Source organism: Schistosoma haematobium, chromosome ZW (genome assembly GCF_000699445.3).
Source record: "Schistosoma haematobium chromosome ZW, whole genome shotgun sequence".
NCBI lineage: Eukaryota > Metazoa > Platyhelminthes > Trematoda > Strigeidida > Schistosomatidae > Schistosoma > Schistosoma haematobium.
The window spans coordinates 34263676-34279210 of record NC_067195.1 but is presented as its reverse complement, the minus strand read 5'-3'; the positions used below and the strand labels follow the sequence as shown (position 1 = coordinate 34279210).

The 15535-nt window shown below is 32.0% G+C and overlaps 1 protein-coding gene across 2 annotated transcripts; it reads left to right on the top strand.

The window, feature by feature from the left end:
* Window positions 1-580: 580 nt before the first annotated feature.
* MS3_00003371 (uncharacterized protein) lies at window positions 581-14163 on the top strand (the record flags this gene model as incomplete). Of its 2 annotated transcripts, XM_012938031.2 has the most annotated exons (4): window positions 581-802; window positions 2382-3062; window positions 5887-6000; window positions 12499-13730. In XM_012938031.2, the coding sequence occupies exons 1-4, from the start codon at window positions 727-729 to the stop codon at window positions 13728-13730; spliced, it is 2103 nt and encodes a 700-aa protein (XP_012793485.1). In that variant the 5' UTR covers window positions 581-726. The 2 variants fall into 2 exon arrangements, with proteins under 2 accessions (XP_012793485.1, XP_051071179.1); XM_051211141.1 differs by lacking the exons at window positions 581-802; window positions 2382-3062 and adding an exon at window positions 4927-5258 and having other exon boundaries at window positions 5932-6000; window positions 12499-14163.
* Window positions 14164-15535: the final 1372 nt, after the last annotated feature.

The window sequence follows — 15535 nt, the reverse complement described above, 5'->3', positions numbered from 1 at the left end:
TATTCTAAAGATATATTCTGCGAGATTTTGTAAAAGTTGTTTGCATCGATCTAATATTGAATAATTATCGCCCAAAGAGAACAATCTATTTATTAAATACATTTCAATCAACAAAATATCAGCGGTCAGAAGTTAAATAGGGAGAATGGGTATAGGAAAGAAACAACAATTCACTTGCAATTTGTTGACCAATCAAATATAAGATAGAAATCATAGAGCAATATTTTTCATACCTTTTACTACCTACACCTACTTAATTGCCTGGGTGAGAGGGGACGATTTTTCACTATTTTGTATGCATATATTAATGAGTGTTGCTCTTCTCTGTGTACCTAATAAATTTTCTAATCAGATTATTATTAAAAAGTTACGAAATTCGCCCTTTTAATTGGAAGAGAAATAAACATTTTCTTCTTGGTAGTTTATTATTGTTGGCTTTTTCCTCATACTAATGCAATAAATATGAGTTTTTCCCTTAGTCTATTAATCTCATTTCAACACTACTTAACCTCACTCAATGAAGATGAGCATCACATCCGCTGTCACAAAATAGTGGTGTAAATATGACTTCAGTCTAAAGCATAACAATAAGCTAGTTCTATTTTCTATCCTTATCTGCTCCTCCATTTCTGTTTGTTCTTCATTTCTTCTCTCACATTTTTTGTACTACTAATAAGATATACACTTATCTATACACATATAAATATTCCCAACGATAACGTTCATATGCAATCAGTTGAAAGAAGAAACATTATTGAGTATAATAATTTCATCAATTTCTCGTCATCTGCAATGTTTTCTGGTGAGTACTTTTGATATTTTATAAAGTATATGCTATGATAAAGTAAGGTGTTTATGTACGGTTAAATTTATTAATATCTACAGGTATTTGAAAGTCAATTAATTTGTAAAAGACTGATTAGTGTAATAAAAATGATAGAGCAGTGTACAAGGGTGCATGACATCTTCAACCAATAAATTATATTAGCATTTTGAATTTTTTTGGTTGTCAGTTATCCTCCATGTGTTTCACGGTAAGACACTGTTCAGATTTTTAAGAAACCAAAAGAGCTAACAGGATTTTAAATGATAGTATTCAAACATTCTTCTGTGTTTGATAAGGTTAGTTTATGAACAGACAGTTAAGGGCATTCCATTTATACTTGATTTGATCAGGGGTACAGGTATACATGATAGTTTTCTTCTATACTGTTCAAAATAGATTTACTCATTTTGTCACATTCAAGAACGAAAGAAAAACGTTCCCTAGGATTTTCACTGACACTTGATAATATAATTAATGCTTCATTCAAGAAGGGTTTTTTCATAAAAAATGAACAATTTTTCCCAGTAATTTGAATCAATCTTCTTCAACGATCTAATCAGTTCTATATAATTGCTGTTTTCGTCACAAATTGATGATAGTTGAACAATATCTTCAACTCAGGGAGTGTTGAACAGCTACTTTCGAGTAAAGTAGGACAGACAAATATTGCATGATAATATTTTTATCCACACTTTTTAATTATTTTCATAAAATCAACCTTATAGTTACTAAACATCCAACAAGTTTATTGTAGGATGTTTTAGCTTATAAGAGGATAACTATAAAATGAAATCTGTGATGCTAATTAAACTAGTAAAATAATGTTTCGGATTTCTTTTGAGATAACTGTCTTAGTTCATTTATATGTATGAAACACCTCTGCTGAGATATGAGAAAGGCTACTAACCAATGGACAATTTAGTCAACATATATTTACCTCTAATGTTTCATTTTCTGATAGCCCGTAAGTAATTGAAGAGAAAATAACGAATAATAAACACATAGTATTCCATAATTTTGAATACTCTTAATCGCATCCTAATATATGTATTAGAACTCATGAACCGAAACTATAGTCCCAATGCTCATAATGTTACATTTCACTAGCCCAAGTTATGACAGTGGTTTTTTCATGATCCATACACCACCAAAACTTAATATTTTAGATAAGATCAAGGATATTGCGATTTCGTCTTGATCCTTATAATGTTTTTTGTCTATCTATGTAGTTCCTCCCAACCATGCTAAAGTAACACTTAACTGTTATCATCTACGTGTAATTTTAATATATTGTACTTCAGTCAATATTCGTAAATTTACACCATTAAGTATATACGAGTGATATTTGATGACAGTATACTTATGGTTAGTTGATGGAAACAGTTGGATATTCTAATTACTCAAAGGCCCTAAAACGGAAAGTATAAATTTTCCAGTATTCTCCGATTTCAGAAGTTCGTCTAAATATTCTTGTTATTTTACTTAAAAAGAACTGTCTATTAGTGTTAAATTGGAAATCTCATGTTTCTTCAACATTACACCTAATACTTTATAGATAAAGTTTTCAAAAATGGAAGCAATTTTAAAGAATTCGCAGATGGTGCTGACTGGATGTGTGCAGATCAGGCAGGTGGTCTGAATAAGTTTGAATCAAATGTCCATGACGAATTACCACTACGCAGCTTGTCAGGAACCAACCCACTTATGGATAGCTTTGATGTTTACCATCATTCCGCATACAAATCGTCAACAAATGAGTTCTTAGAAAAGCCAAGAATTGTTGTTGATAGTATAAAAAATGGTCTTACGTCTCTTCATCCTAATAATATGTCAATTCGAGAAGAAATGTCTTCCTTTAAATCGATGAATATAGTTTATACAACTCAAAGTAATTCGAATCAGATTCAGAGCAAATTAATCAATACTAATAGTATAACAACAGAAATGGGCTCTGTAAATTCGTTGAGCAATAATGATTATAGAAAAATAGACTTAGAAAATGGAACATCAACGTTTGGGAATTCACACAATACTCCAACTGATAACAACAATGATTACCTAATAAGAATCAATAACAAGACGACCAATCTGCCTCCTAACTCAGAATTCCCTGGCAAAACACAATATGTGAACTCATCAATGTTGTCTGAGGACTATATGTATAGACGTAACTCAAATGATCATGGAAATATGAATGAAATTAATCAGTACGCTGGAAATTACGAATCCAAAATCTGTAAGTCGATTATACCAATTAGACTACTTGCTTACATATAATCTGTCCGTTTTCTGAATTTTGTGTACTTTAAATAAGCCATCAGTATAAAGATATACATTATCCCAGTGAATTGTTATCGTGATAGAATGAAGTTAGATATGTTTTTAATTAAAAAATCACTACCCGACAAATTGTGTCGTGCGATCATTCAACTGATGCATTTATCACTAATGTAAAGTGGGCTAGTGAGAACTTAGATATAAAAATATCAACAACTGGAAATTAATCTGGTTTCTATCGTTCTACTATTTTCTCTAGTTATTTAGTAAAAATAGCTGATGTGTCATTCAACTATCTCTGGTGAACAACTATTAATCCTTGAGCCAAATATATTTTTTGACTGTACATCATTATTTGTTTTTGAGGTCATAAAAAGACTAGCGATATTTTAAAGTTAGCATTACATATTATTTGCCTCATAAGTGTAAAAAGAGGTAAGCACATTAAAATAGTTACCATTTTACCATTACATTGATGACTTCAGCTAATGTTTTATAGATATAGAACTCAGGGACATTAGCATTAAGATGGATATTTACTGTAAACACGTTGGTAATTTAATTTCATCATTCAGTTGCATACAATGCATTAATTTCAGTTTATTTCTATCTTTTGTTTTTGCAAACACTATACATGTCCTGGGTAATAATCTTCACTTTTACTTTAATCCCTTCTCTCAGATTAGTTTCTCAGTTTCTAGCCCTGATTAGTTATTCTGAATATCTATAGGGGAAATATGTAAGTAGAGTTAACGGTCTCAAGGTAAGAAGTCACCACTCAGCAAATAGTCTATATAATAAGTGTAATTATTGATTCATCATATTCAACCTACTCATTACTAAACTAATTTTATTTTGAATCGATAAACTCATCATTAATTATTACACCCTTACAACATTGGAACGACGATATATATATACTGATTAGTATAATCAACTTCTGATATAGAGTCGGTTGATAGAATCAACTATAATCTTTGGTCGAAAACAGAAGTCGATGGTTTTCTTCTTCTCTAGACAACTTGAACAGTTATAAAGGTCTATAGATTTAGAAACTCTGACGTCCCGTGTTGCATCGTAATCGTTTGAAGTTGATTATTGCTTACTTAGAAATATTAAAACAGGATGAAAAATCTGTTCATCACTGTTCGATGCTCATTAGTTGTCAATTTAATTGTTGTTTTATAGTTTGGGATTTAAGAGAGGAGTGGATAACTTAGTGTGTATTTTTTATTAATTGAAATAGAATTATGAAAGATCTATGCTTTATGTCATACAAAGAGGTTATGATTAACCAAAAGCGAATCAATACCTTTCTAATTTAACTGGTATACGAGAACAAACCTCATGTTTACATACAGTATTATCTATTTTTATTAAAAAAGATCCTTACAATTCAGAATCTTCATAAACCATCCACAAATCAAAAACGAAAGGGAACAGAATCAGTATAGTTAATAAAATTAATGACTTAATTCTGTGTTTTTATTTACGTGGAGGCAGAGTTATATATATATTTTTAAATAGTTGTATGTGAGAGTCTGTGTCAATAAACATCAATGTGGTAGCACGTGTGCATGGCTCAATTCTAGTGAGTATGTTCCTTATCCCATTTTCATAAAAGCTAAATTCTGAGTTTTTAAAATGAAAAAAATGACTAAACAATAGTTGATGGTGTGTGGTTAATAAAAAATCAATTATGTAAACCTTGACTTTTCTCTCAACTGGGTTTCGAATTACACTAATCGATTATTAATTTTTAAATTAAAATTAATATGAGATTTTCTACAAAGTTATTTTCTTCCAAAGTGGTATTTAATTTAATGAAGAATGTTTTGGATTGACTTAATCACTTAAATTTGTCTACTTCCGGAAGATAAATCATAATATATTATGGGTTAGTTGGGAATAAAAAATCTCACAGGTGAGAAAGGAATTCGGTGGTTTGAAGATTAGTAGGTTTTGTTTAATAGACTGGCAGTGTAGAGTTGAATAGTAAGAGGAAGGATAAATAAAGACAAGGCGAACACCTATTTCCAATGGAATTCAATAGACAAAGGAATCTTAAATTTGCTAAACAAAATATAATTATTCATTTTTGATTATATTACATTTCAGTCATCAATGTCAATCTGGAACAATCTGATCTTGATAGGTAAAAGCTGTTTCATTCCTAACTTTGATAGATGCTTATACTCTTTGATATAATTGGTTGTTTAAGAATGGTTAAGTTTCTCAGAGCTAGACTTGAAATATCTTTGAATGAGAATATAGTAATCAATATCGGATGGGTTTTGTAGATATTATAGTAATTTCAATGATTAAGATCATGAGTCAGTTGAAGCTAGACCACCATGGAAAACCTGGAAACACTGAACGACCGTTTCGCCCTATTGTGGAACTCCTCAGCAGTACTTATCCACGACCTCACCCCTGCGAGATTCGAACCCAGGACCTACCGGTCCAGTGCTTCCAGGTTTTCCATGGTGGTCTAGCCTCAACTGGCTCATGATCTTAACCACTGAAATATAGTAATCGTCAAAATGATGATTTAGTTTATAAATATGATAGTAAATTATTACTTAATTCGTTGAGATTCCCTACAAAACGATTATCTATACACTTGGAGATTTCAATATAAATAAACTGTGTTCAACATATTGATTCCCAACTTTTAACAAATCCGCTCAAATTAATTAAAATAGTTTTGGTAAGTACTATTAGGAGTTTCTTGGAAAAAAAAGCATTTTATTGTTTTGGTTTTTGTGCTTACTTTTTTCCAGTTAATTCATTTTACATTCCACCTTTTCCAAATGATTTGAATACAGAGTCTTGTTTAAATTCAACAATGGACAAGTCCACTTGCTTAAATCATGGGATGAAATCAAGACCTCAGGGTGAGTAATATTAGATAATGACCAGTTTTTTTCATAGTTTTTTGTGTTTTAATTCGCCAATAATCTTTTAAGTTTGTACTATTTTTCTACACATCATCACTAGAAGAAAAAGCTCTCGGCAAATAAATAATGCGAAAAACAAAAACAAGCCATACAAATCATCGGTGAGTTTCACTAGCTACATGAGAGATGAAAATAACAAAATGAATTTTGTAGTTTGTGAATAACTTGTACTGTAGAAATTCAGTCCATGTGTCACGTTAACATAGTTGTTAATTAATGTAGAGTGCAAATATTGCACACATCATTCATTTCGGGTGTGAGGCAGTTACCTACCGAAGATAATGCAGGATGGTCGCGCGACATCATGGATTGGGTGAAGTTAGAAATTAACATCGCCGTATGCCGGTTCAGCGGTCTATATGTAAAGCGTTCACTTGTGAGACTAGGGGTCCTGGGCTTAGATCCCGTGTGCGGGAACGTGGGTGAGCACTTCTGAGAAGTTTCGTTCTAGGACGAAATGGTCGTACAGTGCTTCCAGACTTTCAATGGTGATCTAACATCGATCGGTTGATCATTTCAATAAAATTCCAGTAATATTATATTTCATTTAAAACTGACCATTTTCGTTACTTTTCTCCAGCATTATCATATAGTAATGACATATTTTCTCAATCATATACTAAACTTCTTTCTTTAATACATTTAGTGGATAATTGCTTGATAATTTTATTTTTCTGGCTGTTTAGTTTACTTAGCAAACCAGAAACTGTATTTTAAGTTCACAAAACGCACCCATGCTTTTATTTACATAGAAACTAATTAAATAATGTTAAGCATTAGACAGTTTCAGTCCCAACTATTAAAAGTCTGAACATTAACTGATTTAACTCTATTGTCATTATTGATTTATGTTAATATTACTTGCATGGGGAAAGTGGAGATTATTTATCTATAAAAGTTTATCAAAGACCGAACAAATTGACCGTACTCTTTATTTATCATAAGGTGTTCATAGTAATCCCATTTTTAAACTTATTGGATCACTGTGAGAATTAGAAAAATGGGTTTAAGATTAAATTTTCAATAACTTGAGTCCACTTGTTTTTATACTATAAGTTGGCTGATAACTTAGTTATGACTTTCATAATATAAATTATAGGATAACTATATACAGTTTTGTTGATTAATTTGCAAGAAAAGATCTAAATTTAAACTTCAGAATGTTAAATTATGATGCTTTTTAATCATAAGAAACTATTTTAAATAATAAAATATCAGGAAAAGTGTTTATGATCTATTCTTTTAGTGACTGTGTTTAACCTAGAAACTCCCTCGACGCAGGTTCTGTAGTTATGTTTCTACACTTTTGAAGACGCCAATAACCACAAGTGATTTATGGTTCAGTGTCTTTTTGATGACCACATTATTTACCAGATATTAGTATGAATTCATTGGTAGAGTATTAGTTAGTTAATTGTTAACTACGAATTTTATTTGGCGTTTCATTTGCTGAAACTTAAAATATGTCATTGTCATTAATGCATGAGTTTACGGGTCTACATAGGTTATCATTTTTCTGGATATTATGTTGATGATTGTTTTAGTTTTGTATATCCTGCTCCCGAAAAATTTAAATAATGTCAACAGTAATGTTTTGTAACAGTATTTGTTTTGCACTACCGACCAGTTCAGTTAATTAGCATTAGTATTATTGAAAGACATTAGTAAGTCTTAAGTTTTCATTATCTTGCGTTTCTTTTTTCATTGGAATATAGTAAAGTGGCAGTTCTGGAAAAAGACTTTATAGGCGGTATATTGTAACAAATAGAAGCTATCATATATGTGTAGATTTCAGAAATCAATGTTACAGTAACATAGAGATTACATAGCCATTTCTTAAAAATAAACTACTTTTATTGCTTTGTTGCATAATAAATATTGTGGGTACGTAGAGTAACATGTTACAGTTGATATTAGCTGGTCGTATTTTTCGCATAACATCCGTCTGATAAAAAGTTATTTCCATAATGCAGGAAGATCTTGTCATAAATTAGTCTGTTATAAAAGTGTAGTGAACGGAAATGATTTCAGAAATGAATGGTTTACTTTTTAACTCGGTCTAAACTTTAGACAAAGGAATTTTATAGAGCTCATCACAACTTGTGGGTGAAAGTCGCCACGGATCAATTTCAACTGAGATACCATTAAAAGCTGGAAAGCATTTGACAGTCGTAAAGTCCTAGTAAGTGGGCTCCTTAAAAGTGTGTTCCCACGACCTCGCCAGAGTGGGTTGTATAATATAAGATTTGAAGCACTTTTAGCTGCAGAGCTCAACATCATGGTGTTATATCTGTTCATAGAAACACGTTAATCATTAAAAGTATCACCAGATATTTTTAGCTCACAAACCCACCCAACTGACTGTCGAAGCAAATAACACATGATTAGGATTGAGTGAATTGTACTTAAAAAGAACATTTACAATTGATTGATCACAGGGTAGTTATCCATGTCATGTATATCAGGTCCTCCTTAGTGTAGATCGACACGGGGTTGAATCCGTCAGGGAAAATAAGTTACCTCAAGATTACAGATACACCTTACTGACGAGTGCCAAATAGCACCAAAACTAGGTCCATAGTTTTCTGTCAATTACCTCCAACCACCATCTCATCTCAAAAAGAACGTTAAAGTGAATGACATGAAAGATCATGTATGCAACTCAGATTTTGATGGAAGGAAACGATAATCTTTTTCTGAAGTGTACACAATTTTGTAGCTTTATGGGCTCTAATTTGAATGAACAAATGAAAGTGTGATAAAAATGTTTTGAGAAAATGTCTGTTCTTTTTTCAGTTTCAAACATTTAGCTACAATAAACAGAACATCGTTTTCCATTATTCCTTAAAACCTGGTTCTATGCTTTCAAGTTATTCATTTATTTTCTTGGATGATATAGTACACGGAATTAATCAACATTTCTGACGCTGAAAAATTCTCATCATATATATTTTTCAATAATTTTGTCACAAAAAGTCGCCTAAATAATACTGATTATTTAAAACAAGAATTTTTGTGAGTACTGATTGCTTTTATTAATACTGCCATTCCCCGTTTTAAGTTTTATTTGCGTGAATATATGTGAAGGAGAGTGAGAGGAAGAAATAAACTTCGTATCAACAAAGATTCTGTTTAGTGTTGAGCTGAAGATTTACATGAATTTCGCGAAACTTCCATCTAAATCGAAATTAAAATTACTATCATAACTAAGATTTCTTTAGAAAATGTTGTCTAGATGATTTTGACTTTCCTTCTGGTTGATAATTTCTCCTCCGCTTTTTCCTTTTATTGTTATTTGCAGATAGATTAAAAGTTATAAAGAAAGGTGAAAACATTTATATGAATTCCTGCTTCTTTCCATAAATTATATATATAATGCTACTGACTTATTTTCATGTTGACATTAACGAGGCGAATAAAAGAAGTTTATTGATTTAGTTTACTCACATGTACACATAAAAATTGTTTATTTATGCGCATAGATTCTAGTCAGTCAACAGATGGTATGACCCTGTTTTATTAGAAATCATAACTAAATGCCAAAAGACATGGCCTGCAACATAGGCATATTTTAGAAAATTTATTTTTAGATATAAAATAAAGGTTGATTACTACATTTAATGAGGACAGAAATCATATTTGAAAAATTAAATTCACTGCAACCTAATGGTTGTAGGTTTCCCTTATAACTAACTAGGACAGTTTTTAGTAGTGAAAATCAAAGGAATAATAACTGGCTCTGAATAGTTTCATGTGAAGCATAAAAGTTATAATTCATATATTAGTTACCTGTAGGCTACATACACGTAAAATGAATAAGCTCGGTTTGAAATGATCCTCGAAGAAGAAGGTCGATTTAACTCAGAAATGGTGGACTATTTTCTGATTGCTTTTCGATTGATGTCGCTTGATGAATAAGACAATTTTCACTTTGCTCAAGACTCCACAAGCAAATAATCTGGAAAAAGGCATTATTTAGCTCAACCAGACTTCAAAGATACTTTGGTTCAAAAAATTGATTTATTATTCGAATTCGAGCAAGAATGTTTGACAGTGTACGTTCCTTATCTAGGGTTGTGAGTAAGTACTCTTTGAATAATAAACTTTCAGATCTTCAATAGGACTTTGAAACAAACAGGTGTTTGTACCTATCAGAATCAACGGATGTGGAATAATTATTGGATTTGAACATAACGGGTAACCGCACACTCATTCTCAACTTTTACACATTCATTTCATCAGCTCATCACAGTATTCCTCCCTCATTATGTACGAGTCACGTTACAACTCAGAAACTTGGGCAGAGTGTTACTACGTCTCTCGTAGGTATTGTTGGGGATATTCAGCCAGATTTTTCTAATCAAGATTACAGATACCTTAAAAAAATTATTCTATCACGTCCACCTTAAAGAGTATAACAGTCTGAGTTTAAGCTTATTTGTCACCCTTAACATTCAAATCTAATGTAAGCACTATTTGATAGCGAAAATAAACAAATCACTTTAAATAGCCAGTTTCTTCTTGAAACTCGAGATATTGACATTATGACGGTTGTTATACCACAGTCAATAATGCAAACATACCGGTGTGGGACCAATAAGAAAGAACAACATAATAGTCTAACAAACAATCTAATCTTTAACTAACTTTCTTAGGAACATCTGAGTATAATTTATAATAGGATCGGCCTTGATATTAGGCATGACAGCAAAAATTACTCTATATCTATCTATCTTTACTGTTCATTTGGTAATTTGAAAGTAATCGAGAATTATGGATTGCTATATCTTATTCGGTGAACTGTCAAAGAATTAGGATAATTTTTGTTATTTACACACTCAATCCTATGGTCAAGTAAGAAAGTGGTCAGTCTGAAGAAACATAGTATTCGTTTCTCATCAAGTGAGAAGATAAAATTTAAGCTTTTTTTTGACATTTTATGACTTATATGTGTTTATTGGTCAATTAAAGTTTTCTTTCTAATGAATTAATTTATTATTTAAAGAAAAAAATTGAAATGCAACATTAAGTTTATTTTAAAAACGCATAAACTAAATTTTTGAAGGTTATAAATCATCAGCTTAAAGGTATGAGATCGATTTGCCTCTTAAACGTCTAATCACTTGAAAGAGTTTTACGATAATGATTCTGCAGTTATTAATCAATATTGTTTGTAATTCGATGGGAAGGATAAATTTCACAAATAAATAAAACTAAAAAGTAACACTAAGTGATAATGTAAAGCCTATTTGTGAGTCTGAAAGCGAAAATAGAATTCTAGATAGCCATTTTAAAACGCTCGGGTTTGAGGTGTAAAATAAGTTGGGCAGTAAACACACAGTATGAAGGATGTATTTCCAAACGACTTTTGTTTTAAAATGAATAACTTTGTGTTGATGCTCTTTTTATCTTCTACTTGTAATTTTGAGTTATAAACCCCTAAGTAACTGACCATATGAATGAATTCTTTAGTTGCTTAACCATTACAAGTATGTATTAAATCGTCGATACTTCAAGAATAACCAACTGTGACAGGTAATGACGGTAAATTATTTAAGAATACGTAATAATAATTTCTAAAAACCGTCCACTTGGAAGGAAAAGCCGCATTTAGATTCAATGTTCAGTATGCTATCACTTTAAACAGTAAATCTGAGTTTTGAAGTAGACGCTGATGATATAGTCTTCAACAACCATCAAAGCTTTAAGATTACCCCCATCCCAGCTCATATAGCTCGGAATCACTAAAAGGTAATAAGCACATCAAGATTCATTACTCAGCGACATGTGTAGTATGACTTCAGTTAGGTACTAGCAGTAAGCAACACCTTGATTGGCATTCGGCTCGTTCACATTTACTCTAAAGCAATCCATTTCTAATTGCTCGAATTGGATCGAGATTTTAACTACTGGTTAATTTGAGAGAGTGCATCTATGACTCTAAATAGGGGATTTTTAATACTATGATTACATTGATAAACTAAGGCTTTAATATTTCTTCATTACAGTTTTCTCTTGTGGCAGATATTTTCGGATAGAAAGTCAATACTTGAAAACACCCACAAAGTTTTTAGGAATAGTGAAATAATTCATCTATAAGTAATTTATTAATCCTCAACATTTAAGCCTGTTCGTTCATTCTTTCAAACAAAAAGCTCAACTACTATGCTTGGTAATTCAAATATTATGAGGCGTTTTTCTTCACTTCCGACTAACTACCACAAATCATTTCCCAATAGTTCCCCAAGGCAAACATTTTTAAATAAGCTGCTCGAAAACATCACAGAACAACATACCTTTCTTGCTGCAACTAAGCGTGATACTCAGAAACTGTTGAGTCAAAAATATAATAAACGATTTTAAGCAATTTTACATATATCATTCCATTGCCATAAATATAACTGATGACTATCTACATGTTTTCATTAACAACAGGTTCTGGACAGATCCAGCTATGGCAGTTCCTGTTAGAACTGCTGGCAGATAGTCAAAATATAGCATGCATCACATGGGAAGGAAATGATGGTGAATTCAAGTTAATCGATCCAGACGAGGTGGCAAGACGATGGGGTGAGAGGAAGTCAAAGCCGAATATGAATTACGACAAACTGAGTCGTGCTCTACGGTACTATTACGACAAAAATATTATGACTAAAGTACACGGAAAAAGATATGCATATAGATTCGACTTCACAGGTCTTGCACAAGCTATGCACTCATCGTGTTCGCCAACTTCTTACCGTGGATTGTTGACGTCATCACCAATTCGTGGAACACTTCCAGGACTCTCGGGTAACCCCACATGTTTATCAAATGAATTCTACTCAAATCATGGTGATAGCGACTTGGATCCAAAGGGTGGTGAAATTTCAGATAAATCCAGGATTTCATGGAAGAATATCCAAGTTGCTGCAGCTGCGGCTGCAGCAACTTGTTATTTAAATTGTCCTAATAAACAGCTATCGACTTCATTCAGTGACATAAATGATCTCACTTCCTGCCCGTTGTCTAATTTGCAGAAGAATAAAATTTCCAACAACGGATTTGCAAAAAACGCACCAAACCACATTACGTCTTTAAGTTCAGACTTTGATAATAATCTATTCATGGCAACTCCAACTACTGGAAGTGAACGACATGGTGAAGACACATCTAACTTACCTCACCCTTTAGGATTTGACACTGATCATCATGATATTCAAACACTTAGTGAAACGAAATTCTTATCTCAAGAGAGGATCAACTCTTCTATTTTATCAGGACATTACACCCATTTGTTGAATCCACTGTTATCCATTGACAGTCATAACCAGTGGGATATAAACAGTATTCCACATGATTTCGATCAGCCATCTACTTATTTTAAATCACTTTCTGATGTCAACAATAAACTGAAATACCTACCTACCAATGAAAACTGTTTTACTCAACCCTGTGTAAATAATGATTTACTATTTCTGGATTCAGTACAGTCGACAAGTGGTCTTAAAAATTCATCTAACCTATTACTTGACTGGCAAAATACTCCATATTGTTGTTCGTCATCCACGTCTGTAGTGTCACCATCTAACTCACAAACATCCAACAGTAATTACAACAATTCACGACCTCAACGATTTCAACATGATTATAGCCACGTGCGAAATGGTTGTTCCATCCATGATTAGAGCAAAAATAACTGGCAAGACTAAAAATCAAAACCAGTGTCAACTACTGCTATCAACTAATAGGTTGTAAATATGATTTACAGACTAGTTATTTTCATATGATTTATAAAACACAAACTACTTTCTTTGTTGTTTGGAAGCATATTTTTGTCGAGTTTTTTGTTACCCTATAAAGTGTAAATACTATTCAGAAATAAATTTTAATATGAGTTCCCAAGATCCAAGTTGCAGTAGTAGTGAACAAAGACTTCCTGGTGTTCTGTCTGGGACTCATTCGGAGAGTGATAATATCATTCTGTAGATGAATAAAGATATTCACGTACTGGATAACTATTTAAACGATGAGGTCACTACATTAGTTTGTCCCACAGTGTCCGGAAAGTCCATGTACCTACGTTAATTATTGCTCTGCTTGTCAGAATGTGTATTGGCCTTGTGATTTCCAAACAGTCTCGTCTCTCACCACAATGCCTCATAATTCTTTTGAATGAAGATCCCTCAACTCACAGGGCACAGTTTAAGTGGTTTGAATTGTTTTCCTCCTGGTTAGCGTCATTTTTAGCAATTTTCTTCTATGAAATGGGTTTATGATCCCATGTCTAACCCACTTCCTCTTTCTGGGCTTGAGACTGGCAGTAACCCTAGAAGGACTACAGGCGGAGTTGGGAAATTACATAATCGTGATAAAATTAATACATGGTTGTGAAATTAATCTACATAATTAAAAGAGAAACAAAAATAGTTTGCGAGCTCCGATAAGATTGTGTAAGAAATAAAAAAGTTATTGTAACATAATTATATTTACTAAAATTAGGAGAGGAAAAAACTATATAGTAAGTTTTAAACTATGTAACATTAAAAATAACCCTAACAATATAAAGAATAACAATATCTGAAGGAAATATTCTCGGATCTTAAATTATTCATAGAGAATGAGAAAATACTACTATGCACTCAGAAAATCTAGTTAATTTCGGAGATTTGTACCGATGCGACCAAAGTAAAATTGGCTGGGTGAATTGATGACTTTAGGAAACATATGATATTGGCAGTCAGTAAATACAGTTACTTTGAATTTCAGTTTTAATATATTGCGAAAACTTTTAATCATATTGAGATTTCTAAAGATCAACAATATTATTTTAGATTATTTCAGAATTAGTCAACAGAAAATTTGATAACAAAATAGAATAAAATAAATAATGATAATAATAAAATTTGATACATCCACATTGGCTAGGTATCCAACTTTGTAGAAGCATAGCGAAACAAGTGGTAAAAGAAAGTAATGAATATCGTAAGGACCGAGTTTAGTTTTAAGTGATCTCAAAGAGAACTAAACGTGAACTTAAGGAAATTGTTCTTTCCCATCACTCTAGACAGTTGTTACATTGATTCAAAAATGGGATCTTCCATTATGAGAAGTCTTTTCTACTATTAATCAATCTCCATTTGAATTTCTTGACAAGTTAGGTTTTCGAATTTGGTAGGTCCACACACTTGTTACACAACCGAACTTAAAATTCTTATATTCAGCTATCTTGAAAATTGCTTCTAGTAGGTAAAATAGAGTTATGCAACTCAGTCGTCGCTTGCATACACATGTGATTTAGGGAAGTGTTTACATGCGAATGAGTATACTTTTTTCATATCTATAGAGCCTTTGGGGCATATTTGTAAAAAATCACAAGTGGATAGAAAAATTAGGCAGCGGGAAAGTTTTTACTGTGCCAAATAGCTTCAGATGGATGATTAGTTCATCATCATTATTTCCGTTAGCCTTTAAATTATTAATGACCCTCGAC